The 18562-nt window shown below is 39.9% G+C and overlaps 1 protein-coding gene across 1 annotated transcript in view; it reads right to left on the bottom strand.

Moving 5' to 3' along the window:
• LOC309712547 (rho-related GTP-binding protein RhoN-like) overlaps positions 1-16416 on the bottom strand; it is a 32920-nt gene extending 16504 nt beyond the window's left edge. The window contains exons 1-2 of the mRNA XM_082543399.1: positions 16046-16416; positions 14611-14698 (exon numbers count right to left, since the gene is read on the bottom strand). Of these exons, the coding sequence (XP_082399525.1) occupies positions 14611-14698; positions 16046-16150 (193 nt within the window). The 5' untranslated portion in view covers positions 16151-16416. The remainder of the gene's footprint in view (positions 1-14610; positions 14699-16045) is intronic.
• Positions 16417-18562: the final 2146 nt, after the last annotated feature.

Here is an 18562-nt window from a genome sequence, read left to right as displayed (position 1 = left end):
TTCAAACCCAGCATCAGAAGCCCACGCGGTCTGGTCTGATTGTTTCAGAAACTGCTGATCTGCTACAGTTTTCTCACACTAAGGGTTTACAAAGAATACAGATTGATGCCAGAGGTTGGAGAAGACTGCCGAGGCTGCTTTGAGCTGATAGGAAAGCAACTAGAACTACAATAACCACTTGTTACAACCAAAAAGTTTGCAGAAGAGCATCTCTGAACGCGTAACAAATAAACCTTGAAACAGATGGGACACAGCATCATACAGTTCACATGGGCTCACCAAAATTGGACTACAGAAGATTCAAAAAACATTGCCTGGTCTCATTTGAATGGTAGGATTAGAATTTGATGTAAAGCACATGAAAGCATGGATCCATCCTGCCTTGCACCAGTGCCTCATGCTAGTGGTGGTGTAGATGGGGGATGTATAGGGGGATGCTCCATGTCAAAACCTCTCAAACAAGAGCTGAATTCAGAGGTGCAGCCACCAAATCTGCAGCAGCTGAGCGATGCTGTCGAGTGAAAACAGGCCAAAATCTCAGAGGAATGTTTCCACGTTGTCGATTGAAGAATTAAGTCAGTTCTAAAGGCAAAAGCAGAGTCCAGCCCAGTACTAGTAAAGTGTACCTAATAAAGTGGCTGTTGAGTGTAAATCAATAAAAAAAACAAAAAAACAGCTCACACTACAAAAGCTGCAAGGAGAAGAGTTTTGGTGGAAAAAGCTTTTCCATCATTTCAACACTTCTTCCTGACTAATTGTTTCACATCGCTGTAAACTGATGAGGGAAGCGCGTAGTAAACAAGAACGTTTGTCATACGCATGGTGCCAGTGTGCTGCTCTTAAGAAAAATGGTAGAAAAGCCTCGTAATCTTTTTTAATTATTGTGTTTGTTTGTTTTTTGTTTAATTCATCAGCCACCTGCACGTTTTAGAGAAGTTCACTTTTTATGAAGCAGAATTCCTTGAGGAGCAGCCTTAAACGATCCCCGATGGGCAGGTTTCTTAATTTAGAAAATAAGGAAGGAATATTATCTATTTTATGTTTAATATGCCAAATCTTGTTAGTGATTTTTTATATATGTGCTCCAGAGATATCTCTTTTTTATATTTTGTCTGAACTTGTAAAAACTCATTATTAAACCTCCTGTGCTGTATTTTGGGTAATGTCTCGGGTTAGTCAAGCTCAAGGCTGTAAAGCTGCTGATAAGAGACAATCAGACTTGTCGTAGCCTTTTGTATGCATAGCTGCATGATTCTGAAGAAACAGACTCACATACACACACACCTTTTGAGATGTTAGCACAGAAAATCATTATTAATCCCCTCTTATGGCGCTTTTTCCTGCCAACTTTCATCACAGCGCAGAAATGTTCATTAATATTAAAATCCTGTTTGTCCTAGTCATGCCCTTCTGAAGAAATAGTTTGGGTTTTCATTCCTGAAATACATCCAGACAGAAAACAGCACAAGAAATGAATGCTATTGATTAATGCATTCATCTGCTACGCCTCGAACATATAAATAATGCCCCCTGCAGTGGCTGAGCATTAGTGCTACGTACTCATGCTGTGTGAAATATGCAGACAATATGGAATCAGCCTGTAAGTTCGGTTGAGCACCAGGCAGCGATAGAGTCCACTCTGTATGCATGCTCCACGAGGCTGATCACTCGGCGTACATTCGTAAACACTCTGAGACACCGTGCAGAGCAGACAGTCTGCTGCTTTGTCTGCTGCTCTGTAAAAAGCTAAAGCATCATCATTTTAACATAAAAGTTTTATTCATTTTCCTCTGTTATCTCTTTGTCTGCCACTTAAACAAAGCGAGTTGCAAAGCTATTGAGCTACAAAGTTTTCTAGACACATTAGAGCGTTTTAATGTTTCTAATCTAAGGGCAGTGGAGCAAACAAAGCCAAAATCAAAACAAATGCTTGATGTCTAACATCATCTCCGAGCAACCTAATGATGTCATCAGGGTTATCTAGACTTGGAGATAACAATATTCTTGTGCTAAAGTCACACTAAGGAAAACAGCGGTTGGAGACTGCAGCACTAACAAAATTATTGCGACTGCGGCAAATGGAACCGTGATCTCGTTGCCTTTGAACTGGTTGCTTTGAAGACGGGAACCACGGGGCATCAAGACGACGATAAAACAGCAATAAGACGGATTTCACTGTATCAGTTTGCATTTCAACAGGGTCAAGGTGAAAATTACTTGCAATCTGTTTGTGATAATATGGCGATTCACTGCTAAATGGTGAAAACTCCAAATCTGTTGCCGTTTGCATGCACAGAAATTCACATTCACAATTTAACTACTTACATTTAAAGTCCTGAGAGAGCTGAAACAGAAAGTCAGAAACTGCTCTAAAAATACTGACGTAGTTACTGCAGGATTGCAATTTTACTGCAAAACTGCAAAGGCTCTCAGCAATCTTGCTTTTGCGTAGGAATAAAACCAGAATATAACAGGTGGCAACCAGTTGACTCCCCTTTGCAGATGTGTTGCCTGTGCGCTCATCAGCGCAGACTGACAGACTTGTATGCATTTATCAATGAGATGGTGATTATTTGCAAACCTTTACATTCGTCAATCACTTCAGTCAGTCTGAGTTAAACTGCAACTGTTTGGGGACAGGTTGCTACCCAATCAGGAGACCTGTGTAACTATCTTGCAATCAAAAGTGACTGAAAGAGCTATTCTCCAGCAGATTGTGTCTCTTTTTATTCCTAATGTAACTGAGCCATTAAAGCTTGTGTTATAAATTCATCATATAAGGGATTGAGGGAAAGGCCTATGCTCCATCAATCAAATATTATGAACTTGTTAAGTGATGATATATCATATCAGTCTTCTAACCCCTTGGACTCTGTGCTTGTCTGTGTTTGGGAAGTGAAGCACCTGAAAAAGTCTAATTACATCATACTCGGTCGCACATCCCCTGACCCATTGGGTCAAAGTCAAGTACCGTTTATAAACAGATGGAATTTTCTCAGTTGCCATGGAGACAGCACAGAGGTCATCATACGACCTTTGTATGGAACTTTGCTCACGCCATAACAGATGGTCATATATGGTCAGGATGATGGTAGCTGAACCATGACAAGTGTAAATCCATCCACTGACGGCTGCCATTAGATAATAAAAAAATTCATGTTACAGAAGTTTTCTATTTATTCTTAATAGCTGATATAAATCAATTAATGCCATGACCTCGTCACGCACCACATTTATGATAACTGGAACTCTTATTTTGATAGGAAAAAACGAGGAGAAGGCTAGGACTGCTCCTCAGGTAAGCCGTTCTCTTCTGTACTGAGAATAATCCATTTTAGGTGTACATGAATCAGAGATTCATGTAACCAGAGCACACCGTGCTTGTTGTTATGCATACCTCTCTGCTTGAATACTGAACAATAATAGCCTGAAAAGCAGCGTGGAGGACTGAGTGAAGCTGGTCCTGGCAGTCGCAGGCACAGACAGACACATTTTGCACAATGTGGTTGTCAGCAATGTGACAACAGATTTGGATTTTCTTTACCACACTCATGCTGGAGTATGTGATCTGTCTGTTATTTTGCTGAACGCTGAAGTGGGACCAGCTCTTTATTGGAAACTCTTCAAATTATGAGCCATCAGGAACAAGATTACACTGTCTCTGTTTATACCCAAGCCTAGCTAAAGTTTTTCATTTAGGGTGTTGCCAAGTAGCAGCTGTAACCTGGCTGGATTTCGCTGAAAAACTGTATATGATGTTATTTTTCTAACTCAACAGGCATAGAGGGAGAGCGCTGCCACTGAGCATACTTTGCCTGAAATCAGCAGTAATCCAGCAGGAGTCTTTTAAATTAATGACAGAGGGAACAGACTGGCATCTGGGCCTCAACCAGCCCAACTGTATGTGACTCCATGCACCGCATTCTACATTTAAACTTAAAGTATAAAAACATTCGTTGTTCACCACTTGTCTGGACCAGACCTTTTGAATGTAGTTTAAATATCACAAATTTGCATGATCTAGTAAGCTCTTAAGCTCTTAAAGTGTTTTGCCTAAATTTGAGTTAATTAAGAAACAGAATCACAGTTTTCTTCTGTGCAGAGCTGAAATGTCATCGAGTGGTAACTAAACGCAGCGTTTACACGACTACACATTTTGTGCTTGTCGGTAATTATTTTTAATGCGCCATGACATTTAAGAAGTTGGAGGTACGACAACCAAACATTTAATCAACCGACAGAAAATGATTTTGATCATTTCTGAATGATTATTTGGGTCAAACAAAGTAAATCTTTTCAAATGTAAATCTTATGTTATAACTAATAACAATTAAAGGTAAATTTGGTACATGAATTGGTACATTCATAGTCTTCTGATGTCTTCTGACGTGATCTACTGAGAATGAACCGAGCGTGTGTGCCTAATTGTTGGTTGCAACTCGGCACAATTTCCACTATAAAGATTGTCATGAACTTAATTGTCCAATCAGGAGCACCAATTTGCAATAGTTGGGCCAAGAGTGTATTTGTTAGAAGCAATGAAAAGTAGCTGAAACAGCAAGCCCCTTCTAATCTGAGGGACACAGTGTGAATGCAAACCTGAGCTCAGTAAGAGAAAGCTGAACCATCAACATTTTCAGGATCACTATTCCTACCCTGACACCGTCCCTCTGTGTAGATTATGTGTGTTTTAAATTAACAGTTCATTTCATTTTTCTGTGGCGCATCTCCATCAACTGGTCCATCGTTCTCATTATTGGTTCATCCCTGTCTTTTGTGTGCACGCATTCACTTAATTACTTTGTATTTCAGGGATTTTACTTTACTTTAACGTGAATACAGAAAACAGAAAACCAGGTTCACTCATGCTTGTACTTTAATTATGGTGAATCACATGCAGTAGAAACAAGGTCAAAACCATCCACCACCTCCTGCTGTAGGAGTAATGGCAGGTGTTGGGGGGTTGAAGTGAGTGGTCAAAGCTGCATCGTGCATTATAGATAAGGGATGGAGAGGGTCTTAAGTGGATATACCCCTTGAGTGGCCTGTGTGTCTAAACAAAGTGTGTAATAAAATCTTTTCAGTGAGTACAGAAGGATCCAAGATGCAGACACAGAGGCAGGTGGAGGTTTAAGTAAAGGCGAGCCCTTTATTGAGCTGATATATTTAACTACATGATTCAAACGCAGAACTTAAGGGAAAACTGTAAACTATAAACTCGTAAAGAAACTGAGATTCTAGGAGCCAAAGATCAGGAACCAGACCAACACCGAGAAATTGAACAGTACACTCTGACAAAGGACAAGAGGAAACTGAGACATTACACACACACACACACACACACACACACACACACACACACACACACACACACACACACACGGGTGGTTAGGGGAAGTGGAGACACATGGGAAACAAAGTAGGAGCAAATCATTAATAATAAGGGAACACTAGACAACACGCTATCACAATAAAACAGGAAACATAACCAATACTAAGAGATAATAACTAAACATTACGAAATCAAGAAAAGGAACCAGAATATAACAGAGAATACGAAAGATTAAATAAATGCTAAAGGAAGTTAGCAGTAGAGCTACAGTCACAGGTAATTTTCTTCTCATGGTTTAACTTTTTGCTATGTTGGAGCACATTTAACCAGTTCCAAGGACTTTTATTGTACTCTGACCTTTTATTATCATTCTACTTATCTGGATTAACCAGTAAATTCTGCCTTTCTTTTTCCTGTGCTGCTGGAATGTGTTATATCAGGTTAAAAGTAAATATTTTAAACACACTGTCAGACAACGTGCTACATGAGTGATATACCCAGTTGCCATGACATTGCCATGATGTTGCCATGGTAATTACATTAGCTAAAACTTATGCAACTCATGTATTGAAGTGACCAGCAGTACTTCACTACATTTATATCAACGACACAGGCTAACACCTGTTAGCTTCCAGACCCGTGATAAGCAAAAATAATGAACTGTAAACAAAAATGAAAATGCATCATGAAAAACAAAAAGAAACAAACAGTCCCTTCATAGATTATTCATAAAAATGAAATACTGAGAGAATATATAACTAAGCAGCTTCTGCTCTACAAAAAAATGTAATTGTCTTCCACCAACGCCCTGTAGTGCAATTTTATCAAAGGTGAACCAAAGACGAAAAAAAAATGAAAGGCTTCTTCCTTTTCTCAGCTCTCCAACAAATATCATGATATAAAGATTGGTAGTTTTTGCACAGTTTCACTAACACAGACAAACAAACCTCTGCCTCAGTTCCTGTTTTGGCAGAGGAGTCATGGAGAAGGTTTAAAAAGAAATAAGAAAAAAGAGATGACAACCAATTATTAGAAAGTACATCTGCACTGCTTAATTTCCCATTTTAAGCACAAATTGCTGGCAGAGGAATAAAGGCATATAATTAAAAATGAGAAGAGCTGCTGTAACAGGCATGCAGTATACTCTATATGCCACCTGCCATATGCGTTAGTGCGTGAAAAATGTCTCCGTAAGTCTGCGCATTGTGCTGGGTGGTAAATGTCATGTTGTTTTACCTGATGTTTTAAATGAATGATGATGTTCGCTGTGCTCAAGTTCATTCAAAAGTCTTAGACAGACTGCTGAGTTACACACTACAGGTACTAGCTGAGAAACAGACTCCGTGTCCCGGGGGAATGGAGTAGAGACGCATCTAGGCCACTCATTTTAAATGCACCCTTGGTCTTCTAATGGACTGCATGAGCAGAGGAGAATGAGACCCGGCTGGCTGGAGCACAAGCTCGCACCATGAAACCCTACTGACACTCAGCATATACCGTCTCCCATCCACGACTCCAAGCACTTAGCACTCCACCAGGACTCTACATTCCTCCATCCCTTCACTGTCCCTATTTATATATTTTCCCACTTGTGTAATCTCTTTCAGCACTTACTCATACCCTTACTCACACACACCCCTGCACATGTTCAGTAGGAAAGAAAAAAACAACAGAACTTGGACTACAAACCCAGTTCCCTGCTATCCACACTTCTATCCAAAAAGCCTCTGAAACGCTTCGACACACCAGACCATTTTCTCCGCTCCGTCCTGTCATGGAGCCAGTGCCACTCGTTTGCCCAGACGCTCGCTTAAAGCACATCTGGGTGCTGCTTTCAAGGAGCCAACATGTAATTGGGGTCATAAAAAAGAGCTCATAAATGAATGATGGATTGTTGAGGAAATCTCTGCCACAGACTCTGCTGACCTGGGATAGATTGGAAGGTTGGATTCAACGGGGCAAACAGTATTTTCACTGCTTGTGTGTTTAAGTATCTGTGTGTGTTTTAACATGTCGCGGCATGTCCCTGTCGGCTCGAGGAAGTTAGGAAAGTTCCAGTGAGCAGGAAGCTAACTTGAAGTAGAATTCAGAACAGTGCATTCCTTCACTGTTCACTTGCTATAGGTGTGATAATGCAGGTTGAGCCGGTTGTTTTATTAACTCATACCTCACATGTTCACACAGTCACCTGTAAAACCCAGGTGATCTGAACACCTTTGTTGTTGTGGCAGGTGCATCATGCAGAGTTGAGTCATTTCAGTGTCATCTAGCCCCAGTGGGGGAATAAGGTCAGAATTCAGCTACACGGCATTTCTTTACATTGACAGAAAGGCGCACAAGCCAAACGGTCACATTTCATTAAGTGTCCACACTCTGCGTGTGTGAAATATGCTGAAACAAAGCACTCTGCAATTTTTTAGCTACTCGATAGGAGCAGGAACCAAAACAGCTGCGCATTTATACTTCAGGTTGACATTAGAGTAACATTTTCATTTATTTAGAGTCATGTTTCTGAATGTAACGGCACGATCCACTTTCCTTTGAGCTATGTCGGGCTCATTTCCTGAAGAAAACACCTGGCTCCATTATGTTTAGCAGCTTGTTGCCCAGTGCCATTTCGTTCTGAGCAAGTAATTTAAGGTGCGTCTTAGAGAAATGTTTATTATTTATATCTTAAAAGAGCAACACGTTGCAACAGAAAATGTTGCTGATGACAGCGATCAGATCTAAGGGTAATTTTAGGGCTGAAAAAGGAAACATTGGCTGCTTGTTCTGCTCATTTTCAGTCCAGTCCATGTACCTGACTTTTTGAGAGGATTGTTTAACACTCACCTATGAATCATTCAGGGATGAAGGAGTGTGTGCACATAACAAAGAACCTAGCAAAGAATCAGTTTTAAATGAATGTTTATGCACTTTGTTACTAGCAGGCTGATCCATTTCATTGAAGCCTCACTGGTCTCAGAGGACCGGTGGCTGTCAGGAGGTTAGGACAAGAACAAAAGCTTGAGGTATGTCAAATTATTTTATATATATTTTATATTTTATATATATATATAATATATATATATATATATATATATAAAATATATATATATATATATATATATATATATATATTATATAAATATATATATATATATATATATATATATATATATATATATATATGTAGTTATGTTAGCTTTTTGTAATATACTTTCCCAAATACAATAGTTAAGAAATAATAATGTTAGAAGGTGAACCAGGACAAAGTTCTATTTAATGTGAAGTTTAATATAATAAAACCATGATTTATTTGTACCTAAGTATCCAGGGAAAAGTCATTTTAGGGCATATTCATAATTAATACCATACAATTAGCTAAGAATGTAAATGCCATCCCTGGAGTCTATGTATTAATCTGATTTATGACCTTTTTAAGCCTCGCACTCAAAGATCGGTTGATAACTGAGTAAAACAGATGCTCGTGAAATCTGAATTCCTTTCGGCTCAAGTTAGAAAAATGTTTGACTTGAACAAAGCCACACAGGACAATCAGTGCAGCAAAATAAAATCACACTGGGAGCCAGTGGAAAACATTTAATTAGCTCCCACATACGGTTAGGTCCACAATTATTTTAGGCAATGATGCACTTTTTGTCATTTTGCCTCTGCGCACCATTACAGTGGGTTTCAAAGCAATCAGTCACGACTGAAGTACAGACTTTTAGCTTCAGTTCAAGCTGTTTAAAAAAAATATTGTGATATCTGTTTAGGGATTACAGCCATTTTTATGTTCAGAGGCTCAAAGGTAATGAACTGACAAGCAGTTTCATGGTCAGGTGAGACCTGCTCCCTTGTTATTCCATGGCATATTAAGCAAATAAAATATCTATGGTTATTTTTGCTTTTGTACGCTGTTCACTGGAATTTTCAATACAAGGTCCAATGCAAATCGAGGAGACCATCATCACTGATTTTCCATGATTTCAGTCACTTATGGGATACTTCTGTGTGGACATTGTGTTCAACAGCAGTGCAAAATCTGATTGATCTGTTGGACGTCTACACACAGCAGACTTTCAAACATCTTCCACGCCGCTTGTGATGCTAGTTTGATTTTGTTTAAGCAGTTCACATCTTCCAATGCATCCAATATAATTAAGCTGTTGTTCATAACAGACTTCGTTAATAGGAGGGGTCGTTATCTCACTCAGTCGAGCACTATTTATTTCGCAGCTCCAATTTGCCTCTGCTTCACCTTTGCCCATTTTTCCATGACAATCTTCTTCCACCATCTCGCAAAAAATCCATACCATGTCACTTCAGCCTTCTTTGTTTCAGTTGCAGACAGCTGCCAAGTCTGCACATTTGCAGTAAGTGCAAATGTGCACATGCTGTGAGAGGTTTGACTCTTATTGTAAATGAATACAATGTTCCATAAGCACATTTGAGATCATTCCCTGTCTGAAAGGCAGAACCAAGCCTAGCACCAGTGCAGTGCAAGTTGTTGCCAGAATTCACAACAGTATCCAACATCCAAACTGAAGACATTCCTGAGCTCATTGTTGGCAAGCCATCCTTGGCTCTACAGGATTTTTTGGTTTTTTGTTTTCTTGCTCTTTTACTTCCTCATCCCTGTAAAAACCTTTGTCTGGGTTTTACAGTAGGACATTTGTATTCCAAAGCAGCTACAAGTTTCATGGTTTCAGGCTAAAAAATACTGTATATATGTACACAGTATAAAACCTGTCAGAGAAACAGCAAAAATATCAGGAGTGGTCAAATCAACAATCTGCTACTTTTCTTTAAAAAACAAACAAAGCTCAGCCTGAAGGAACTCAGAAAAACACTAAAGTGGAGGATTGCAGAATGTATGCAGATGTAGGTTGCATGTATGGGGCCCATGTAGCTACTGCTTATTGATGATGTGACTGCTGATAGTAGTAGCAGGTTGAATTCTGTAGTGTACAGGGCTATTGAGCAAAATGAAGGGTTTGAGACTTCACACAGTCACTGACTGCAAAGGATTTTCATCCAGGTATAAAAAACAATCCTTATATTTAGAATTGTCTTAGTCTGTAATTATGAGCCTTGACAATGACCCTAAATAAAAAAAATCATCAAGAAACCCACTGTTTGGGTTTATTGTGACAAAGATTATGCCATCGTCCAAATATCTAAGGACCTAACTGTGCATTCTGACTGATTTGTTGCTGCTTCCAGGATGCTTTGCTTCAGTTTTTTTTTTTTTGTCGCTGCGTATAAAGACAGATTACAGTGAGCCATATGCCGGAATCTGGGAGAAAGAAGTATGGGAAATGAGAAAAGGAGTGAGTGAAAAGTGAGGAAGAGATAAAGATGGATAGAGAGACAGACAAAGAAAACGCAAGGTAAGCTAATCAAGAGCAAGAGTGCTGAGAGGGCACTGCCCCAATACAGTGGGACTCCTGACCTTGACTTGTTGGAGACAGAGACAGAGAAGGAGCCGGGTGGGAGGCTGGCAGCCTGAGGGGATATTAGGAAGAATTGATGAAATTAAAGAGAGGAGGAGAATACTGCAGAGAAGGGCAAATCTAGACATATAAACTGTTATGACAAAATTAGGTCAGCTGGGATCAGATTTTTAAGCACTTTTATTTGTTTTTTATTTGAAGAGTAACAAGTTCTTGCTACACAACTGCTGTGTCATCATAATCAATAATGCTTGCAATTTTAGACTACTTTTATTTTCTAGTTGTTTTTTTTAATTTTTTTTTATTGTGATCTGATGACTCCATGGGATTCATTGTCCATTAAACATTGCAGAGGCTTTTTATGAAGATGAATTAGAATAAAAGCCCATACCATTCACCCAAAGCATTAAAAATGCCTACCTCATATTGATCACCCATATGAGCAATCACTTTGGAATGGTGGGAAGGAAAAACTCCCTCTTAACAGGAAGAGTCCTCCGGCAGAATGAGAGTCAGGGAGAGGCAGCCATCAGCCTCAACTGGTTTTAGGAGGTGGTGGGGGGTGAGGAGTTTGAAAGAACAAAGGGAGACAGGATAAAACACAGACTAAGGAAGAAATAAGACAAGAATTTAATGAGATATATGGGGAGTACCAAGAGGTGAGTGGAGAGGAAGTGCTGAGTGTATTGCATGAAGTCCCGCAGCAGTCTGAGCCTAAAGCAGCATAACTAATAGATGGATCCTGGTCACCTGATCAAGCCCCAGCTATAAGCCTTATCAAAGAGTATGTTTTATTCTGATCCTAAACGTAGATAGGGTGTCTGTCTCTTGAGGTGGTTCCACAGGAGCTGAAATCTGCTTTTAGAAATTCTAGAAACCACAAGTAAGTCTGCAGTCGGCGAGCAAAGTGCTCTGTTGGGATAATATAATACTATGCCATCATTAAGATATGATGGGGCTCAATCTGCGGAGTTTGGAGGCCCAGACGAAAATAGTCAGTGTTATTTATTTAATGCGTGGCCAATGGAAGTCTCATTGCACCGTTTTGGATTAACTGGAGATTCTTTTTCAACATCTTTATGATAATGAGTTGCAAAAATCCAGCCAACAGGACTACAGGACAGTGAATGAGTCTCTGTGTCATGATGAGGAGACATAGAAGGTATAGTGTATTTTAACTACAATACACTCAATGCACTTCTTTTTCATTGATTTAGTTTTGTGATGGCATACCATCTCCAGCCTTGTTTTGATAGAAATGGTGCAGAACCATTTAGAAAGGGTCTCTTTTTTTACAGGAATGCCATTGCCATTTATCTGAGCTTGATCTCAACTTGGTCTCACCTGCAGCGCCACATGACTGAAGACAGAAACAGAGCAACATGACAATGACTGAAAGACTGAGGAAGTGTAAGGAGCCAGTGGGCAATAAATTCAGGGTAAAGTTTAAATTGGCAGGGAAAAAAAAAAGAGTTTAACCTACAAGGAAGGGAGTTTAAACTACAAGCATGTTTGGATGTAGCAGAGGGAAGCAGGAGGTGGGTTGTGTGGCAAGATGAAGAATGAAAGAGACAGGGGGCAAGTGTTCGGTCACACAGCAAGTGCCTGATTAATTAAATCCACTGTTTGTTTCTGCACAATAAGCGGGCAGCTCAGAGACCGCTTCTGGCACCTTGCCTAATACACTTTCCTATCTGTGAGCCTCTACAACAACTCAACATGATCCTTTTCTTCTTATCTCCTCCCCTGTCATCCACACTGGAGTTCAAGCTTCATAGCTTAAAATGTGTGATGAGTTTTTGCTCTTATATATTCGAAACCTCTGGTGCTCTGAAGCTTGGGATTGGGGTTTTTTTATATTTAGTGTTTCATCCAGAACTTCAATTTCATTGAGTCAGTTCACCTGCGGTTAAACAAACTGCACACACTGCCATGCCACATGTCACAAACACACATATCAGATAAAGCATGTTCTTTATCAAATCACATAAATCTGTGATTGCATAAAGTAAGCAGGAGCAAGTTTAAAAGTCAAGGGTATTGCAGCAGTGTATATACAGAAAGTTCCATGTAAGCACACCAGGTGACTGTAACCCCCCGTTCAGCTATTAGTAAAACACAGCAGGTACCAGAGGGAATTGTGGTGTTACTGATGTAGTTGCCGATGCACCTGTCTCCTGACACAAACCCAGAATAGCTGGCAGGGATGCTGCAAGGCAACACACATGTCTCCTCCTCACTTAAAGAGAGCTGGAAGAAGCCACCTAAGGTCAGAGTTGGATCAGCTCCCGTTAAGCACTGCTGCTCAATATGGGGCCATGTCTTTGTATAATAAATGTTCTCTCGTCTGATTCTTATCAAGGCATCTAATGAGCACACAAAACTAATATTGTAACCACTGGTGCTTGCAGAATTGGCTTCTTTTTATAGCTTCTAGTACCATTTATTAGTTATAATATAGTTTTGTATAAAAAATTCTAATAAAATCAGATAGTATTGCTTTTTAAATCCCTTTCAGTTAGACATGCAACATTTTGGGGTGCCCGTATATAAAGAAAAATCCCTCTGACTTGAGTAAATCCTTCTGTAAACCCTCCTAAAGTGATGCACATTACAATCTAATTCCTCTTTTTCTTTCACAGTAGCACAAGTAAGCAGATTTTATTGTCTTATACATGTTTATGGAGTTTTTTGACAGAAGCTGGCCCTTCTTTTACCTCACACCTCATAAACTCATTCACAACTGGGAGCGTCATGTCCGCTCAGATTCCAATAATGTGACACAACAATTCTGAACGGCACCTGCTTCGCACAAAAAGGTGAATTGCATTTCTTTCCGAGGCGGAGTAAATTACTGTTTAAGTGTTTTAGTGAGGGAAAGGTGTGTGCGTGAGCCAGCCGGTAATTTCGCAGGGTGTTGTTTAAACACCGCAAAGCGGCCTCACCCACCGCAAAGCAGCCTCGGCAGCTGCAGCAGCTCTTAATCTCCAGCTTGCCTAGCTGGTCTCCCTGTCTGCACGGGTGGAGGTTAATGGAGCACTTTGCAGTAAAGCTGCTCTCACGCTGTGTGAGAACAAGTTTTGGGGAGTTTTGTAAGTAGAAATGAAACATGAAGGGGTCTAAAGGCTAAAATGGGAGAGAGTTAATGCACATCTGGAGACCCATAGAGGCCCTCCGTCTGATCATCTCTCCAAAGTGAAGTCTTGAAAAGATATAATGACTTTGTAAATCAAAAAATGTTCAGTAAACACATTTAAGAGTTTGTGCAACAGCTTCGCAAGCTCTCAGCGCTACAAGTGGACAGAGAACACTTGTTATCTGAAATAAACTGGTGCCATGTTGCATGAATTCAGTCAAGATGCCAAAATCCTCATCAAAATCATGTATGCAGGCAATTAATTTGCATTTTCATGTGTTGATTAGCTGTGGTTGTTACTCGGAGTAGGTATGTGTTGAATAACAAGCTGTTCAGAGGCCTCACATAACACTTCAGCTGCTGCTGAAAGTGTCAGATTAGCTCTGAAGTAGGACTGAAGTTATATAAATACACACAAGTTATGTTTCTGCGTCCCAGACTAGATTAATTCATTTTGAAATTAAAAAAAAAACAAAACAACAGTCAGTACTCTCAACAGATTATCCTGACACATTGTGGTTGTTCATGTTTTTGGCCCACAGCCTGGAAGTTGCGGAACACTCCAAGGAGTCAGCTGTCTGCCGATCTGGAGCTCCTCGCTCAGTAACCTCATCACGGCTTGATGATGCGGCACACCTTTCATCACTCTGGTGTGATAATCTTGAGTTGAAAGGAGAACATAAAGAGATGATTGGGAATCTCACCTGATGTGTCCCACATGTTGAGCTCGATCCTCTGCTTCTCAATCTCGAAGCTAGCCGTGTAATTCTCAAACACCGTGGGAACGTAATTCTGAAACGAGAGGCGTGTGGTGGCTAAAATTAGATCAAAGCTTGGAGGAGATGATATGCCCACTGTAAAAAAGAAAGACGGTGTGATTTTCATGACAAAACAGTCAGATTCCTAATTAATTCAAATAGCTGCTGTGGGGATGGTAAGTGCAGTTGTGAATGTCAAGAGGCGAGAGATGGTGTGTGTGTGTGCGTGTGTGTGTGTGTGTGTGTGTGTGTGTGTGTGTGTGTGTGTGTGTGTGTGTGTGTGTGTGTGTGTGTGTGTGTGTGTGTGTGTGGAAAGTAGATGAGTCCAATGCTTTGCTTTGACCTATTTGCAAGTTCTGAACTTTAGTTCAAAAAGCTTTGGTTTGATTAATCCCAACAGTTCAAGAGTCTGACAGAATGCATTTCCTGCATCACATAAAAATTCTCCTCCTTTGGAACACAAGTTCTTCCTTCTTCACTAAACACATTTCCTGTTGTTAGTGAGTTTAGTCTGCATTCCTCTCTAGTTTTGCTGAAAAAGTATGCTTTGGGGTTTATCCATTCACAATCTGTAAGTTTTTTGTCATAAACTAGTTCTTAAAAAGCTATATATATATATATATATATATATATATATATATATATATATATATATATTTACTTATATATATTTACTTACTTCAGATGTCTTATTGGTGTAATTAAAATTATGTAATCAAGTAAAGAAGACAGAGTACTACTTCTGAGAGACAAAGTATTACTTGTGCGAACTTTTTGCCTCTATTCGGTTTTCGGTCACCACTATAAAACATTACACACTCCCGGGTTTAATATCTCGCGTCTCACAGCACACAATCTAGCTCCCAGGCGGTTATTCTGTTGTTCTGGTCAAACCTGCAAAGTCCCACATCAACAGACGGACACGGTGCGCAAAAGCGCACGTAGGCAAAAAAAAATTCAGTGATAACTGGCCACTGAATTCTAATTATGTTATTAATTTACATGATGCTGTTGCATCACTTTAGATGAGGCTTAACACAAACCCCGGTAAAATCCTGACGTGATGAAATAATACACAATGAGAACACCATAATGTTTCTTTAAAAAGAAAAGAAAAAAGAGAACATCCATTTACAGTTTCGAGTTTTAACTTCCATGATATTTTTGGCGGCACAAATACATTATAATAAATGTTTACAGGCCACACATTTAACTAGGTATCAATCAGTTCCCACAATGATCCACAATGTCAAGCCTTCTTGTAGCGATCTCACTCTACGTGAAAACACTGCCGCGTGGTTTCGGGGACTTTACGCACCTGTGCCGTCGCACCATTCAGGGCTGCTGTGCGTATTTCTATTTCTAATAAATGCTGCCTTACCTCTGGGTACGAGTCTTTGGCAAAAACGTGAAGGAGAGCCGTCTTGCCACACTTGCTGTCCCCGACAACCACAATCTTACAGCGAAGTAATCCCTTGCTCTCCATGATTTCCCCTGTTTAAATCACTGAGTGCTTCTGTGTCGCTACCTCCTTGTCATTTAGCTCCAAGCAAATAATAATGTCGAAGAGCAGCTTTAAATGTTTATTTTTTTCCCACAGATGGAATAAAACACTCCGGGTAAAGAAAAAAACAAAAGAAAACAAAAGAAAACTTCAACTCCACAGTCTGGTGTAGTTTCGGCTACATGCTCTGCGCGCTGCTGCGCTCCACTGCTTCTTCCAGTCAAGTGAGGCGCACAGCTGACGCTTTCGGTCAAAGTCACGTCCTTAAAATGCAGATTCCTGTTTGGCTTTTCACATTTAAAGCCTACGTGGTGCTGGCCATGTAAACAACATTAACGCTCAGTGTATTCCATCCGCGTCATGCTAGAAAAGCAGCTTAACCCTGCGAGCAGCTGCTGTTATTGCGCTAATACAGCCGGGCTAACAGTCTATTATTTTGAATGAAAACTTGCAACTGTTCACGTCTTTCTATAACAGACTCTGCCCAGCTTGACACCGCGCCACCCCCCGCGTCGTATATCCACCCAGGTGGGTTTATATATCTCTGTTCAAAACAACTGAATATCTGCTGAATGAAAAAAGCCAGATTAATCACGTCTACTTTGTATAGATTTATGAACTGTCACTTTGAGTTACTGATATAAAGTCACAGAGCAGAATCAGGACAAATATACAGAATATACTCCATGGTAGCAAAATCATTATCTTTATGATTACAGATTTACTTTGCAAGTCTTCACAGTTTAGTGACAGTCAGGTTTTTAACACTGCTGCTGATAGAAGGATTCTGGTGTGACACCCCCACATCACTAATCTGCTCTTTTGTATATAAACACAAGATGCCAGCTTCATTCTGAACTTTGTTACCAGGGATAAGATCTGTGTGATCTGCCTCAGCGCATTAGAACTTCTAAAGAACATTTGCAGCCTGTTAGCTCCATCTTCTGGTCAAAAAAGAGAGAAGAGAAAGAGAAAAAATAGCTTGTTTTCCAGTATTTTACTAAATCCCACAGCCATTGTGCGCTTGTCTGCTTTTGCTAAAACATCAGAAAGAAAGTAAACTGTCAAATTGTCCTTGGAAAACTAAAAATGTTGCCTCGTCAAGAGTTTAATGTGACATGTAAAAGGAAACCATATGTTCTGAATTTATTAACAGTATGTTTGATAGTCTCAGCAGATACAAGTTTATTTTGTGCAAAGACAATGTGAAGAGAGTAAAAAGACACTTAAAGCGGGCGTCCTCTGCCAAGGAAACATCCTAATATTTGATTTTGAGGAAAAAGATATGCATCAGCTCTTCTTTTAACTTGTCTGTCTTCACAAAAATGATCAAATGGACATGTAAACATGATCAATAGGTGAACGACAGGGGAAAGAAAGAAAACATTAACTTACCTGGATGATTGAGCATGCATCAAGATGAAAACATTAAGTTGTTATGGGGATCTGACTTGTTTTATGCAGGTACTCATGATGGGTTTTGGATTCACTACAGAACAGTGAACTGTTAACTGAGATGGTTTGGACATGTGCAGAGGAGACATGGTGGATATACTTTACAAAGCATGTTGACCATGGAGATCCCAGGCAGGAGGAAAAGAGAAAGACCTCAGAGAAGATTCATGGATCTAGTGAAAGAGGTCATGCAGAGGATTGGTGTGACAGAGGAGGATGCTCCAGATAGGATGAGATGGATGCAAATAATCTGCTGTGACAAGGGAGCAGCTGGAAGATGGAGAAGAGACTGATTACTTTAGCTTCAGCAAAGCTGAAAAGGCAGTTAAACTATAGTAGTCAATAGCTTTTAAGCAGTGAGGGGGTGTAAAACCGAAGTCTAAGCACAGAACATCTGAGAGTGCTTACTTCCCCTCACATCAAAGTTAGCAACCACAGTTCTTTGTGTTTTCAGTTAACATCGTATTTGCACCAGTCGTGTGGTGTGAGGCTATGTACAAGGCCAGAGTTCTCAGCTAGAAAAGACCCAGTGTGAAAGCTGCAGTGAAGTCATTAAGTACTTTGCTTTTTCACAAAATACACTATAATACACAGCCTGCTGATGCCAGTATTAACCTTGTGCACAGGAGTGTAAATAGTGAGGCGTTGAGATAAAATACTTTCACTGTTTTGTTAAAGAAACTGTACATGTGAGGGTTTTATGCCTAATCTGTAAACTGTAATCCCAGCATCCCCAGTGAGATTAAGGGTTGTAATTTTAATCACTTTCTTCAAGATATCTCATCTGTTTTCATCTATTGCCTTAAGAAGTTGCTCAAAAATACTTTAACAAGAACATGTCCCTGAACTTGATGCCTTTTATTTGTCTGACCCACTGGAGATCAAACTGGGATGTATGTGGCCCATTGAGTGAAATGAATCTGACTCAGTCGCCCCAGA

This window comes from Aulonocara stuartgranti, assembly GCF_965226115.1.
Source record: "Aulonocara stuartgranti genome assembly, chromosome: 8".
Taxonomy (NCBI): Eukaryota; Metazoa; Chordata; class Actinopteri; order Cichliformes; family Cichlidae; genus Aulonocara; species Aulonocara stuartgranti.
Note: the sequence above shows the minus strand (reverse complement) of the source record. Positions and strands in the feature narration are given on the sequence as shown.